The 16,596-nt window shown below is 41.5% G+C and overlaps 1 protein-coding gene across 1 annotated transcript in view; it reads right to left on the reverse strand.

Annotated features, from left to right (window-relative positions):
* The window catches only part of tenm2a (teneurin transmembrane protein 2a), a 179,637-nt gene that overhangs the window by 127,644 nt on the left and 35,397 nt on the right, over positions 1-16,596 (reverse strand). Inside the window, exon 2 of the mRNA XM_028590296.1 lies at positions 13,472-13,765. Coding sequence (XP_028446097.1) covers positions 13,472-13,765 — 294 coding nt within the window. The remainder of the gene's footprint in view (positions 1-13,471; positions 13,766-16,596) is intronic.

Consider the following 16,596-nt stretch of genomic DNA (forward strand, 5'->3'; position numbering starts at 1 on the left):
ACACAGGTGCCACGCTCGCCTCTTGCCACCCGTGGGGCATATCTATCAAGCTGCTAAGCATGGTGGGGGGTCTGGAATCAGCACATCATTCCACCTGCCACACCTAGACTGAAAGTCACACATGAGCAGCACACACACACACATGCACACATACAGTGACAGGCATGGCGGTAGGCCTCAACCCCCCTTGCCGTGGGGGGCTCCCCACAGCGCTCTGCAGGACACCACAGATTATCCCAGTGCTCGCAGACAGTCACAGAATGTTAATCCTCAGCCATCTCTTCTACTGTATTGTTAAAGCTGGATCTTCCTCTCAATCGCTCCTCCTCCACAGCTACCCTCTTTCTTTATCCATCACTTTCCATCCTCTCCTGAAATCCTCTAAAATCTCCCCCAAATTCCCAGCTCCATCCTCTTTCTATCATCTGCTTTTAACCCCATCCACTTCTTCCCTAAAATCTCTTGATCCATGTTTCCTACTCAAAAGCGACAAGGCCTCAGCCCCATTTTCTCTCATCCTTCCTCTCCGCTCCCGGCCCAGCCCTCGCTATCAGCCCCGCATTGATCTTCTCATCCCCAAGAAAACAAAACACCAATCAGCCTGTCATAATCACTCTGCTGGAGGAGGAAGCGGCAAAGGCGAAGCACAGCTGCTACATGTTGATGTCGAGACAGTGAAAAAGCTAACAAGCCAGCAGTAGCAGTGTTTTTTTGATGAACATGTGTTGGATGAGTTCTATTTTTAAAATATGTGAAAAAAGGGACCATGAAGGTTTATTAACTACTCTGTTGATTCCATTCTATTAAAGATGATACTGATTTTCATTTCTTTTTTATTTGTATGCTGGAACAATAAAGTGACAGCTGCTGGAACCGTTCTTTCAAAAGAAATTACACAAAACAACCTCTGAATGATATCTGGTCTCCCACAGCTCCCCTCTGCTATTCACTCTGATTTGCTCTCATAAAAATTGCCCTCTACTGCTGGTACTTTTATTTTATTTATTTTTTTTTTTACTACTTGTCCCGCAGGATTTTTCTCCGGGACAGTATCGCTGCTAACTTCCAAACAATAAATTCAGTTTGTGATCCGTCAGCAGTCTCCAGACTGTTACCTCTGTCGTACTGTGCTTTGTTGTCATGCAAAACATGGATTGCAAACTTTATGTCTCCACATACCTCAGCATCTTTCCACCACGGCTGATCAGTCCGATCCAATAAATCTCCAGGTGAAATGTTTGCTATGAGACATTTAGACCTTACATTAACCACTTGAACTGTACGTTTCCCCCTTAAATTCCCCCTTAAATAGCTTAAAAGCTAGATAAATCACTTTTCACTGCACTGTTTGACGCCATCACTCTTACAACTGGCATCTGCTTGTCCCAGCAGTTCAATCTGGCTGTATCACACACAAATTCAGTGAAATATTATGAATGGCTGCCTCATGCCATCATTTTACATTTTTTTTGAGTTTTTAATGATGGACATGCCAAAGACTCTGCAGGGTTGTAGAGGTTAATACTCACAGGTTAATTAATAAGAACATATTTAATCAACTCACAGTACAAATTCTCAGCTTCCTTACTGGATTTTAAGATAATTTTTTGGGGGCTTTTCCCTTTATTTAGTCAGTGACAGTGGATAGACATGAAAGGGGGAGAAAGAGATGGGGGATGACACGCAGCAAAAGGCAGCCAGTTGGATTTGAACCCACACTGCTGCAGGACTCAGCCAACATGGGGCAAACAGTCTTACTGGGTGAGCTAGAGGCCACCACATTTTAACTACTACTAAACAGCGGCCGGGTTAGCTCAGTTGGTAGAGCAGGCGCACATATATAGAGGTTTACTCCTCAACGCAGCGGCCGTGGGTTCGACTCCGACCTGCAGCCCTTTGCTGCATGTCATTCCCCCCTCTCTCTCCCCTTTCATGTCTTCATCTGTGAAAATAAAGGCCTAAAAATGCCCCAAAAAATAATCTTTAAAAACAAAATACTACTAAACACTTGATATTTGGTAGTTTATACACTATAAAAGTTGGATATTTTAAATGGAAGAATAGAGAACAAAAGCCAAACAGAATTACAAAACGCACATCCAGACTCTAAAGCTGAATAAGGTCGTCCATTACAGCTCAAGGGGCCCTACAGCTATACATAATAGCATCAGTGTATCTACTGTGTTGGGTTACAAACTGCTTTTTTTTGTTCACAATACTTAATTCTTCTAGTCTATTATGTATTGCTGATGAGCGTGTTCATCAGCAAGTGTTCTCAATGTATTATTAAAATGTTACCCAAAAACATAATAGCTACATGGTACAGTGATGCCTGAGAGCAAAATAAAGTACCAAAAATACACTATAATATATTTTAATACTATGTTGGTTTGATTTGGTTTGGTTGGTTTAACATATTGTGTTGCTCTTCATTTCATGCCTGACAAGCTGCCAGCTTTCTGGTGTTGCGTTGTATATTTCCAGCCGAAGGATTCGAAGACTCACTGAGAAAATGACTCACTGGGTGTCTGATGTCACTGGGTAGGTACCACCTCATGTTTAAACAGTGCTGTACTTAGGCACAGTGCTTTGAGCCAAATGCAAACATCAGCATGCTAACATGCTCACAATGATGGTTAACAGTTAACTGTTACCATGGCCACTATCCCTTAGATGCATGACCTACCAATACCTACACTCTTCCATGAGTGGGGTCAAAAATGACCCCAATTAGAATGAATGCGTTTTATGCAGTAAACTTAATAAATTTCTATCTTAAGTCAAAAAACTACTTACTACTTAACAATACAATATCATACACACACACACACACCTCATGATTGTGCTCAAGAGTATATTCACATAGTGTGCAGCACGGTCTCACAGCAGTTCGTGAAATGGTCACGTTATTTTTAATCTATTGATTTGTGTACACGGACACGATTATCTCGTTGCTGAGGATGTCATTTATTCGTGTGGTCAGCATGGTGAAAGGAAGCACGGTGAAAGGACACGGCATACGCCGGGACGCAATCCCCGGTCTCTGGGATGCCGACGCGCCACAACAACGGGACAGTTGGGGATTATGCCGGGACGTGAACCCCGGTCTCCGGGGTGAAAGTCCTGTGTTGTTCGACCCATCCACCACCCCAACCAACCTCCTTACTTGGATTTTCTGCATTTAATACTACTCGCTACTGTAATTATGCTGTGATCACGAAATATGCTTTCCATTGAAATTCATTAGTTTAAAAATTGTCCTCACCAACACAAAAAAATTAGAAAAACGTGTCCTTGTACATGAATCTATAGATTAAATAATGTGACCATGTCACGAACTACTGAGAAATGCTGTAAATGCTAGCAGGTTTAGAGCCACTACTAAAAATAATAAATCATTTGGAAATCATATTTGCTCTACTGAAAGCGCATGAAATCTTGCAAAACGTGCTTGTCTTTATAGCTTGTAACTTTTGTTACATTCCATAGACTAAACATTTAATTGATTAAAATAACCATAAGTTGCAGCCATAATATTTACAGTCTATGGTTGCATCCCAGCTACTGACAGGAAATGTAAACACACCAATATTTAGTTTCATCAAGGCTGAATGTCATCGTGATACATTGTAATTGACTGACTGATTGAATGTTGAGCACTGAAATTAATTTTCAACTGGAAATGTCAAAGTGACAACAGACCTTTCTGACATGTTGGTGGTTACCAGTTAGAAATTATATAACTAACCACATCACTGCCTCTTGAAAAAACTACTTACTACTTAACAATACTTCCAACTTAAACTTCAAAGTATTTGTATAACTTAACTCATGGTAAGGGAATTAAGGTAAAGTAAACATGAAGGGATTTTGGTAAACACTGTTTCAAATAAGAATACACTAATGCACTGTTAGTAGCAGTGATCAGATCAGTAATTGGTAGAGAGTATTAAAAATAATGTTAACATTTAGTAAAAATAACCTTCAGGGTGGTGAGACTGCTGCCATTAGATGTGTGGATCAACAGTAAATGTGGATGGAAAAGTGTGGTACTGATACAAAACATGCAATTACTTAAAAAATATAACAATTAGATACAAATCCAAATGGCCTCATGTCAAAGACAACCTATTTGAGGAATACATGGAAGATTAAATGATAAAAATGTAAGATTACAAAGATATGGCAAAAAATCAACCGCTGGGGTCATTTTTGACCCCCACTTATGCATCTAAGGATTATTTAGGTATAGCGTGTTACAGTGTTTACATGTGCTCCAGTAATTAGCACTAAACACAAAGTGGGAATGTCAGGAAGGAAAAGTCATCCAATAGTCCAATAGTTGTTATAGTAGCACTAAAGGAAAAGTCAGGGGATCACCAAAGTCATTGGGTTCGACTGTCTGGCCCCATGGATATCTGTACCAACTTCATGGCAATTCATCGATAGTTGTTGAGATATTTCAGTCTGGAACAAAATGGTGGACTGACCAACGGACCAACACTGCTATCATTAGAGCCATGTGTGGCTACACAAAGATTACCATCACTTCAACAAAAGCCATTTCACAAAGAGATGTCAACCACCTTATGAGTCTAACAAACAAAAAAACTGCACAGACAAACTAGAAGCAAACGTATAAGTAAAAGAATTCTTCAGATAGTTTTACTGTACTGATAGACAGGAAAGGGGAGGAGGGAGGGAGGGGATGATACACAGCAAAGGGTTGGAATTGAACCCGCGCTGCACCAAGGACTCAGCCTACATGGGGCTCCTGGGAGAGCTAGAGGTCTCCCCAAAAACACGTATTGTTGGTGGAACCAGTAGATGAATAGGTAAGGGACAGTTGACGTAGCAGTAATGCACCTATGCATAGAAAGCACCAACACTATTGCCTATCTGCCAGTTCAGAAGATTGATGATGGTGTAGCCTGATGTCCTATACAGTCACTGGTGGGTTGTAAATCATTCTTTGGACAGGTGACAAGTGTCTTGGATTTCTGTTTGAATGTATGACCTGGCTGCTAGCTCAGTAACTGTTGCATCACATCACATCACACACTTTGGTAAATGCTGTCATTCTGAGAAACATCATTAAGGTTAGTTGATTTAGCTTTAGATGAAAAAGTATACATTTGTTCCTAATTTTGAATTCCTAAAATAAGGGTTTTTCATTGTGTATGGTGGACCTCACTTCTTGCAATAATTTAGTATTCCTCATTTTAATTTGGGAATAACACATAGAAATAAATGTAGAAAGCCTGTGGTGTCAGCCAGGGTAGCTCTTGGTGGAAATTGAATTCTGCTGAAGAGCTAAAATGTTCAAATGTACCAAAAATGAAATACTGCTTTAATAATTGCAGAAGTGGTGGTGGTCGGAAGATGAGAGTTTCTAAATTTACAGCTTTGGAAATTGATATCACTGTATCTTTTATATCAGTATTAGTGATGAACTGTCGTCTTTGACACATCTTAAGTAAAATCATTTTTCAGAATTGAGTGTCCAGCAAAGGTTTTCTCTAAAATGATTTTATATATTGGAATAAGGAATTAGATATAAGAAAATGCATGAGAATATAGTAAATCTTGGGATGTTGTCCTTCCCAGATATTGTGTACTGTATATATGCTGTATGGCAAATACAATATATTTCAAGATTTTCATTTCCAAGGAAGTCGTGAATATTTACTCACCTGAAACCAAGGCAACTGTGCACAGCAAATAGTATATTCTGAAGTGTTTCCACAGACAGAAAGTAATAAAATAAGGCATAGAGGGAAATTAACATCAGTAAATATCTGCTGTGATAACTTTGCCTCATTCTAATTTAACCAGGAGAACAAAGTCTCAAATTTATATTAACATCAATTTCTCTCAAAAGTGTCAGTTTCATCAAGTTCCATTGTTCATATACTGTCCATTTGTAGGTTAGAACACATATGAAGCCGTTTTTAAGCTGCATATTTATCTGTGTATGTGTATGTGTGTGTGTGTGTGTGTGTGTGTATGTGTGTGTGAGTTCACCTACTGTGAACGTGTGTTCCTGTGCGCTGTATCACTTGAATTCACCTCTTTCTTTTTATACAAAATTGCTCCAAGACGATTAACCTTTGCATGATCCCAGAGAACCTTCTCTTTCCTCTCCTCAGCTCTTTGCTGCCATGCGTGCATACGTGTCTTACTTCTTTTCGATTCACTTCAAGGTTGCGACCTTGAAGTATTACGTCTAACACATAATGTGTGCAACAAATGCTATTACGTAAACCATATGGCATGAATCTTCTCATCTTCTCTGCTACACACTCTACTCTCTCTCCCTCCTCTGATTCTACTAATGAAAATAGATGAAAACTCCACAGCCCAATAACACAAACATTAACACTAATTCACGCTCATAGAGACAAACAATCTCAGAGACACGAGTAAATGCGGCTGAGTTTCCGGTGGTGGAGGAGAGAGAAGAAGAAAAAAACACACCCTCTGGGAAATTTTCTGTGATCAAGTGCAAAGAGATTAACCAGTTGGACGTGTGCTAATGAACAGGAGATCATAATGAAAGGAGCTCGTAAATATAGATGAGGCATGTGAAGAAGAACAATGGCTGGCTTGTATCAGATGAAATACAAGAGTAATGCAATTATTTGACTGTTCTTTCCGTCCTACGTTACGCCAACATCATGACAACTTTTAACAATGGACTGCAGAAAATGTAGTTTCATTACAACAATTACAGTAATATGCGCAATCATACTTTCCAAAAGAGCAAGCCTTTGAATCGACCCGGGGATAATGTTGTAATCTCAGCTGGAGCCCGGTTAGAAGCTATTGCATTGTGTAAAACAGTCTCTTTCATGAAAAAAACATCAACTTATAGTCACGCACAGACAAATACAGCAAAGAGAATCACATCAAACACAATCAAATACAAGCACGACGGGGCTAAGGTGGGCCGAGTAATCTAAGAGAGGCTACAGTCAGACGTGACTTACTGATTACATAGTCCCCAAATGGATCCTCATCCTCCCCATCATCTAGGTAAACTGGAGGAGAGGGAATTGAGGAAAGAAAGAAAAAGCAGGAGAAAAGAAACAAACAAAAACAGGGTTATGACAAAACAAGAAAGAAAGCATGAGTTTGAGAGTCAAAACTAAACTGGGCAAGAAAAGCACAAACACAAGTAAAAGTTATACATAGTGGAAATGGTTCAAAATAAACAAAAATAAAGTGAGTGCGGCCTCCGGCCCTTCCATTATCTACTTTTTTTCTCAATCTGATACCTTCAGCCTTCATTAGGAAGCAGAGCGCTGCCCATTAAACTATAAAAGTAGTTTCAGCAGCATGCAGAGGAAAATATGATCACTCATAATTGGCTGGAGAATTCTCAATTTGCTCTCAGTGCTCATTCTCTCCCTCTCTTTCTCTCTTTCCCCTCTCTTTCTCTGGCAGGTTTGAAGATGGCATGAGAGGCCATTATAGCTAACTAAATTCCCTATTAGGGCGGCAGCATAGTCGTCAGCAGGTTACAAATCCAACGCCAATGATATTCCACTGCTTCTGTGCCTCTCCTTTACCTGATAATAGTACTGTTAGTATGGGATGCTGCCTCCTCACACCAAGAACACACAATAACATATTTTTCAATGTCGTCATTGTCAGATTCCTGGGAAAGTCCCTCCTTCATTTCTCCCTTTCTATTTATTCATTGTTTATGTTTTCCTCTTCTTCTTCTTCTTCTTCTTCTTCTTCTTCTCCTCTTATCTCTATCACTCCAAGCTCCCTTCCTTTAATGTGAGTTAGAATCCATCTACTGTGATCAATATCCCAGGGTTTTTATTAAACACTGCTCTTTGTGTATGTCTTCACTTCAATATCTGGTCCAACAACATCTTTATAGAGTCAGAGATGAGGGTTTATGTTTTTATTCATTGCAGCATTTGTGCGAGTGTGTGAACATGTATGAGTGATGTGTTTGATATGTTGAAAAGAACAATCTTTATTGATCCTAACTGTGGGGCATTTTTCAAACCCTGGGCTTAACCCAAAGACAGACACTTACAGATACATGCCATGTGTGTGTGTGTGTGTGTGTGTAAGTTTGTGTGTCCACCACTACTTTGCTCATTCCAGCATGCATATCTCTCATTGCATGGACAAAAAGTCCTTGAACCAGTGGGTGAAGTATGGAGGCGTACATGCACGCACGCACACACACACACATGCACACACACACACACACACACACACACACACACACACACACACACACACACACACACACACACACACACACACACACACACTCACAGTCGCGCGTTTCTAAAAGCGAGCTGTCAGTGCTGCTCTCACACACCATTCATCACAAGCGACTAATTCTGTTAGACCATTGTCGAGCCTTTCGCACCCCACGTTGCTCTCTGAAAACTCAATCAGAGGCTAATGCCCCCAACCCTCCTAACACACACGCACACGCAAGCTCTCACTCTCAGTTTCTTACTCACACACACTAACAGAGACCCTGAGGGGACAGCAGTGCTCTTAGGGGACCCCACCAGTCCAACTCTATAAGTGTTGCTTGAATTTGATAGACAGGAACTGCATGGACCGAGTTACTGATGCTGAGAGTGCTGAGGTGGAAAGAAAAGGCTCTTACAAGCACTGTGTGACATATAATTACAATATGTATCCCAAAGTATGGAGCACTTTTTATTCAAAATTCAAAATGATCATGATTAGACATTATCTTAATTTACCTTGATTGCAAGACAATCCTTTGAGCGCTTGAAATATTCCCGAAAGTAACAACACATCAGTCGACTTGAACGTGGTTGATTTGGTTTGATTTATGGTGGGATTCGTGTGGTACATTAAAAAAGAATAAAGACGACAGCTCGGGTGCAGGCACTCTGCCACCTGTGCTAGCAGATTTGATTAGTTAATCAGGAATCACTTTGCCCAACACAGCTTTTATAAAGCATAATTACAGCTCCAGCTACCAAAAAAAAAAACAACAAAAAAACTTTTGACTGCAGATGTTTTAAGGGGCATTTTGAAAGTTCTTCTACTTTGTCAAAAAAGAGAATTAACATAAAGTTTAAGCAATATAAAACAGCTTCTAAGAGTAAAAAAAAAACCTTTGAGGGAAACCAGGCAATTGCATATGCACGGACATGGGGGCAGGGCTAGACAGAAAGGCCAGACTAAATTTAGCGCCACCTTTTCATTCTCTAATTACGGGATTAATACATCCTGTCACATACGTCACAATACTACCCCATGATTTATTATCCTGTCGACCAAATGGAGAGATTGAGCCAGAGAAGGAAGGAGGAGAGGGATATCGCCTAAAAGCAGCTAATCAGCATGCATGTGTGATTGGGCGGGGCCTCGACTGTGGAGTGAGCAGCCAGTGGGTGTCTGTGTTCATAAAGTCGGCTGTATGAGTAAAGCCAAGATTTATTGACGGAAAACAATGTTGAAGTTGAATTAGATTCTGCCTGTTTCCTTAACAGGCTGCTCTTTAATTAGAGGGACACACACACACACACACACAGACAGACACACACATATACACACACACACACACACACACACACACACACACACACACACACACACACACACACACACACACACACAAAGCATGTATAGAGCACTGGACTATGGATTGTGGCCATAAAGTCAGGCTTTAGGTTTAAATCAATGTCAAAGCCTGATCTTATTTCATCTAATGCATGTTTTAATCATTCTCCTTCCTGATCAATGCAGTTTGGATGCAGTCATCAGGCACTGCTGTGGGAATTTACAAGCGCTCCTATTCTCCTGCCTGTGTTTCCAGACGGACGTTTTACGAGGCAGTGCACAGTGTGACAGTAAATCTCTTCCTCCACTTTGCCAAAATGAAATCTCCCATTGCCGCCCGCTCTCTATGCCCATATTTGTTTACTTCACTGTGTTGCTTGTGCAAACGAAACTTGTATTGGCTCTGCCAAGCCAACGTTTCTAGTCTCTTTATTTTAATAGTGTCTGGAAGGGGCAATAAAAACGAAGTGTCTTTATTCAATACTTGACAATAAAGCTGGATGTAGGGAAACTTTAAAATCCCTAAGTTGCATTTAGGAAACTAATTTAACAGGCTTTACATACTTGTTGGTAATTGGAATTTAACAGTAAATTAAAAAACAAATGAAAAAAATAATCAGAGTTTTAGTTTAGAAGCTGATTTAGCAGGTGCCAGAGGTCTGCAGAGGAACCACATGTCTGAATGAGTAGCGTGTTCACATGCACGCTACAGTCAGGTGCTGTTCTCTGGGTGCTTTCTTTAAAGTATTTACAGTCTTTCAAAGTCAACCTGTGTGTTTGCATGGATGTGCGTGCATATTATTGTTTTTTCTACTTTCACTGGAATCACACATGCACTGTGTTAATATTTTCATACTGTATCATCATTCATTTACAATCCCCACTTGTAATGATTCATCACAGCTTGTTATTATAACCATCAAAATAACATGACTGAAGTTCTAATATTGTGTCATGTGACAATTGAACCATCTCCATGACAACTGCACAAACTCCATCCACTGACAAAGACGGTGAGTTACGGACTATCAATGCATTCCAATTGAGAAATCGACATAGGGAAACGGTCAATAATTATTTGACTATTCATGCAGTCTTGCATACATTTGCCTAATTGTGAAATACACATCAAAACTGATATTGGAAGAGAAAATCTTATTGATATCATAACATTGATTTTAGCCTTGTTGATCAGGCTCAGTGCATGTATTTGGAAGAGCTTATGTCTGTAAATGTTTGTTAAAACTGCGTAAGTATCAGAAAAAGCTTAATTCAGCAGAATATGCAGAAAGCTTGTTCTGATACCAGTCTTTATTTAAATATTTCAACAAAAACATACAGCAATATTCAACATTCTCTACACCAGTTCTGTAAGATGTTTTCATTAAGTTTACACTCACTTTATTTAAACCTTGCTAATACGGCGTTGGATTTTCCTTTGACTTAAAAATCACCTTTCCTCCCCATTCTGACCATGTCTACATGCCTAAATGAATTGAGTTGCTGCCACGTGATTGGCTGATTAGATGTTTGAGTTAACGAGCAGTTGAACAGGTGAAGCGAATAAGTGTAAATGTGGTGCTAATTGTGTTGAGTCTAGCAAAGGCACCAGGCAACTTGACTGACGACTATCTATCGGAAGAATCACACCCTTTAATTTGTTATCGACTCAGGTTTAGTTTTTGTTTTTTCAGACTTTTCATCTCCTCTAGAATCAAACATTTAAAAATAGTACATGTAGTTAGGCAACGTGAAAAATGGGAAGAAAGTCTCACAAATTCTTTAGCTTATCTTAGAGTTAATTTGTAGTTTATTCATTGTTATTTTTAAACAAAAATTGAGCAAAGAAGTTGAAAGAAATGGGCTGTGAATTTATCCAGCAATTACTCTGCAGCCAGTTGCCCTGCTGACATAAAAACTGGCATGCACACATGCTCGCAAACACAAATAGCACTTTCCCTGAGGTTTGTGATATCTGTCACCATTTCTCTGGGCTTTCTATTTTGGTAGTAAAATCTGCAATAGGGCACGCGCACACATTCATCCACATGTACGCCCCTGCCCTGGAGGGGAACCCTAGACCCTTACGCCGACACCTGTCAGTCACGCTGGCAAGCTGTACTGACAGGAGCATAACGAGAGATGGTGAGAGGCGCAGCATGAGCCAAGAGAAGACAGAAGAAGAAGCTTGAAAGATGAAGACGAAAGGCAGGAGAAGAGGTAGATGAAGAGGAGTAGGAGGAGAAGCAAGCGGAGGTGAGACTTCTGAAGCTTGTTAGAGACGCGGCGAGATGAGAGTGGTGCCGCGTGTTGTTTGGTGTTTTAGCACGTCACCGTCTTTTTGATTTGTTAGCATGTGTTTATGATGTTGTTTCTCTGTCTGCCTCTGTCAATCTCTATTATTAGATCCTCAGATCCCCTTCCTGCTGTTTTGACACTCCTGTTGCTCCGGTTTCACACTCCTGCACACACATGCAGGGTTTAGGCTCATACTCTTACAGCCGGAGAAAGACCGTATATCATATAGAAAAACAATGACAGACGCAAACATTTGCAAATTCAGCAGCCACACTGCTCGGGGGCACACAGGCTGGTTAGGTCTGGTGGAAGAGAAATCATTCCTCAGGGTGCTTTGAGGTGTGACGTGCCTTCAGTATCTGTTTGGAGAGCGAAGGGTGACATTTCCTCTTTCAGAGCAACGAAAAAACTAACGAATTGACTTGATCAGACACATGCGCACAGCTGGTCCTGTTATCATGCTGCCGCACTGCCTCTGATATCTTCATGCTGGCAGAGACAGCAATGCAGACGCCTGATCTACATCTCTGCTCTGTGAATCCATGAGACGAGCCGAAAGGTGCGAGTCAGTGGTTCCCCCGGACGCTTCAATATAGATGCAAACTTTTGAAGTCTTGCATTCAATTGTATTGACACGTTCTACATAATAATATGAATGACCAGACAAGTGAATGTTTCTAGCCTGCAGGAGCATAAAAATATCCATGATGAAATATCACTGGATAAAGTCTCTTTTTGGAAGCTGAAAAAACCACAACAACAACTTTTGATCTCATACTGCAGCCAAATGATTATCACAATATAGGATTAAGAAGCTAATTTTACAATGTCTGGAAATGTGGGCGACAGAGCGCTCAATGGCGTTCTCCTGGCCCTGAGACAGAGAGAGTGAAGCGGCGGCTGATATCTGCGGCTGCGAGATTAGCTTGGTAATTAACCACAAAGCAATTATCGGGGAGTGGGAAGGGAGGCGCGTCTCAGGGAAGGTGTTCCTTGATGTGTTTAATAGGTGTTGAGTAGTTTGATCAGTCGACAGGAGTTGTTTCTGATTCGGAGGCCCCCAGTCCAACAGAGGTTGATCCACAGCTGATACGTTTTTCCGCCGAGAAATCAATTAATTAGACTGTTGCTTTTCCTTCCATCCACTTTTCATTAACCTCCATTGACACCTCGGCGAAGCTGCAGCGCAGGTTTACGACCGCGTCAGGATTAACAAGGAAATGGGGAAGTTGGCAATAAACAAAGTTGCCAGAGGATGGAGATTCCCCTCTGGGAACATCACATGGGGGGTGGGGATCAGGGGTCCAACCACTGTTCTTCAGATCAGAAACAGACTCACCCGCAATTCATACAATGGCTGCCTGTTTGAGAGATGCTCTAAAGATTTCAACAATAGACAAACTTGCGTAAGATATACTTTCTCACTCAGGGCCCAATTTAAACACCGACTATCCTATCACATCAGTCTGACGCATCCTCCCCGATTTGTTTCGCACTCTCTCAAGTCTTACTCACCTCCTTCCTCACTTTTTTTTTTTTAAATCAATGGGCCTGTATTTTGATATACACATCTTTCAAGAGTCCTTTGTCCTACCTGACTCGTCGTCAGACTTGTTGTCATTCTCCGAGTCGGTGAGGGTGAGGGCAGAGTTCTCGCGACTGGAAACTCCTGAGCTGCGCCGGGACTTTACCCTCCCTCGTCCGGCCCACAGCTGGATGGCTCGCTCTGGAGACAGCGGCCCCTCGGGGTCCGAGTCAGCATCAGAGCCGGCGCTGAGGGAGTACCCCCTCTGGAGGAGGCCCAGATCAGGACAGTAGGGAACGGCAGCGGGGTGCGGAGGGGGAGTCGGCTCGCATACTCCCAGCTCGGCCAGGGTGAAGTTACCCCCTGCGAGGGAGAAAGTGGAGTTACATAGGTGGACTGTTGGGAGTAATATAAGTAAAAGCAGCAAATAAAAAAAGAACATTCACACAAACAAATGCTCCCACAAGCAAACACACACGCACGCATATCTAGCAAACAAACCCACAATCACACGCAGAGAAGCACACTAATTATGAAACTCCGGAGGCGGAGGCAGAAAATTGGTCTTTGTTGTGGCAGGCAGGAGGGGGAGAGATGACGCAGCATGAATCAGGCACAAAGTACAAACTAGCTGCTGGAAGGAATATGTACCGGCCTGCAGGCCTGTCAAAGCTGGCTTAGAAGGCCTGCCTCCCTTGCTTTACTGCTCTGCATTGGCATTCATGAGGTGTTGATGGGAGATCAAAGAGCTGTTCACTCGAGGCCTCTCAGACTGTAGTGGAGCTCCTTTGCTGCCTTCTGGGTTCGATCATCTCCCCACCTAGTTGCCATCACACACTGGACCCCAGGCTCCCTGAATATGCTGCAGTCTGCTGCAGTACCGGCCCCGCCGCCTAACACTCGCCCCCTCAAGACAAACCGACTCGTCACTTCCAAAATAAATATATAAAATTATCCAAATTAAAGCACATCAAAGGAGATCAATAAACAGTGCTGCGGCCCAATTAAATCCAAGCTGAGGAAAAAGCAATTAAGGAAAAAGGCATGCTCAACCAATTTATTCTCTATACTAATTAAAAGAGTATTGTGGATGCAATCGCTCACCATCAGCTGTTGGGGTAAAGGGAACGGGGGAAAAACAGTTGTGATTCACTTCATTAGCAGTTTGTGAGGGAGGGGGAAAGGAAGAGGCGAGTGAAGAGAGGACAGCATTGTGGCGGCACACTGTATGAATCAATGCGCTGGGAATCACACAGCTGTGTGACTGGGTTAACTGTGACTCATCAGGCGTACGGACGCAATCAGAGAGAGAGGAATTAAACAGATGAAAATCGTCTGCTGGATCTTCACGGCTCCTCTTCACAGCCTCGATGAAACTTGAGAGTTGTGCTGAAAAGAATTGGAGAGAGGGAGGGCCTGAAAGGAAACTAAGCCAGGGGAAGTGGTGACAGGCTCTATACTTCTACTCAGACAAACATATGGACTGGACTGGAGAGCAAAGGCGAGCCCATAACTCTATAGGTGGCTTCAGCTTGTAGGCTACAGCTTGCCGGAGGCACCCAACACATCAGGGAATATTACCATTCCTCGTCTTCTTTGCTTCTTTGGCTTTTCCTCCCACTTATCATAAAGGATCACAAAAAAGGAAGCTTCTTTACTATACGTGACACTAGGGACTTTTACAATGTGTTGGTAATTTACACTACAGCACTATTGTATATGCACAGAATCTAACTCTAGTAATAAACCCATACCTGAGATGAAGTATCGTAGGAGGACGGGAGAGAACTCCAGGAGGCCTGAGAGAGTAGAGCACATGGGTTCTTCCTTTAATATCAGTGAGCAAATCATCCCGAACTGAACTGCTCGCTAGACAAGTGTCTAATCCACAATCACAGTTAAAATGATGCTTTTACGCAAATCATCCCAGCCAACTACAATGACAATAATTGGGCCACAAACACATCTTCTACTCTAAACAAACACTACGTTGGAACAGTTACACAACATTAAAGTGTGTGTGTGTGAGTGTGTGTGTGTGTGTGTGTGTGTGTGTGTGCGTGCTTGCTTGTGTGCATGCGTGCGTGCGTGCATGCGTGCGTGTACTGAGCATGTGTGCATATGTGCATGAGCTTGCCACACATATCTAATGTTACATCCCACAGGCCACCACTCTGTACGATTAACATGCCATAACCAGTGATTACATATGCAAAATCCAATCACTCCTTATCACCGTCAGCGGCAGACACAGCCCGATGCCGTAGCAATCTACATGTACTCAAAGAAAGATGAATTGGTACAACGGGTTGAAGCAGACATGAAAATCTATCTAAGTTACTCCACAAATAGAAAACCAATCGCATGTTTCTTACATGATACTATGACAGATGCGGGGGCAATTTAATCAGATCAATGCAGTCCTTGGTATGATGCTGCTGTCATTCCTGAGCTTAATGTGTGTTTTGAGCCAGGAACAGCTTCCTTGGGCTGCGCAAACATCTGCATCTGTTCATTGTGTACATGCTAACATGTATGTTTGTCTGGCAGTTGATGACAGATCAGTTGAATGTGTTGTATATCTCAATTGAAGTGTGCTACAGGGCGAAAGCAGCACGATGTAGAATGCTTCCCTTAATGCAGAGTGTAAGAAGGGGAGAGAAGTGAAAAACGAGAAGAAGTGTTAGTGTTAGTGTTATGTGTGTTACAGAGTAGAGCTATAACAATTCCATATTTTGCTGTACAATTAACGGTCTCTGAAATAGTTGCGTTTAACAACATAATTGTCTCTTTCAGTCAAATTAAAAAATATTTATTTATTTATTTATTTATTACTTTTTTAAACAAACTAAAGTTTTGAATGAATTCCAGGATACATTTTTTTGGTTATATCACCACCCGGATACTGTAATAACACAGATACACAGCCTATGAAGTAAACAACGCCTCTTTATTTTTTCTAAATGCATCCCCTCTCGTGTATATATATATATATATATATATATATATATATATATATATATATATATATATATATATATATATGTGTGTGTGTGTGTATGTGTGTGTGTAGATCTGCATTCAACTATACCATAGAGCGAAAGCGGCAAGATATAGAATGCTTCCTGGAATACTTTTCACTCCTAGAGCAAAGAGCAGAGCGGAAGGAAGGGTAACAGGCAGTAAAAATGTGT

Source organism: Perca flavescens, chromosome 10 (genome assembly GCF_004354835.1).
Source record: "Perca flavescens isolate YP-PL-M2 chromosome 10, PFLA_1.0, whole genome shotgun sequence".
Lineage (NCBI taxonomy): Eukaryota > Metazoa > Chordata > Actinopteri > Perciformes > Percidae > Perca > Perca flavescens.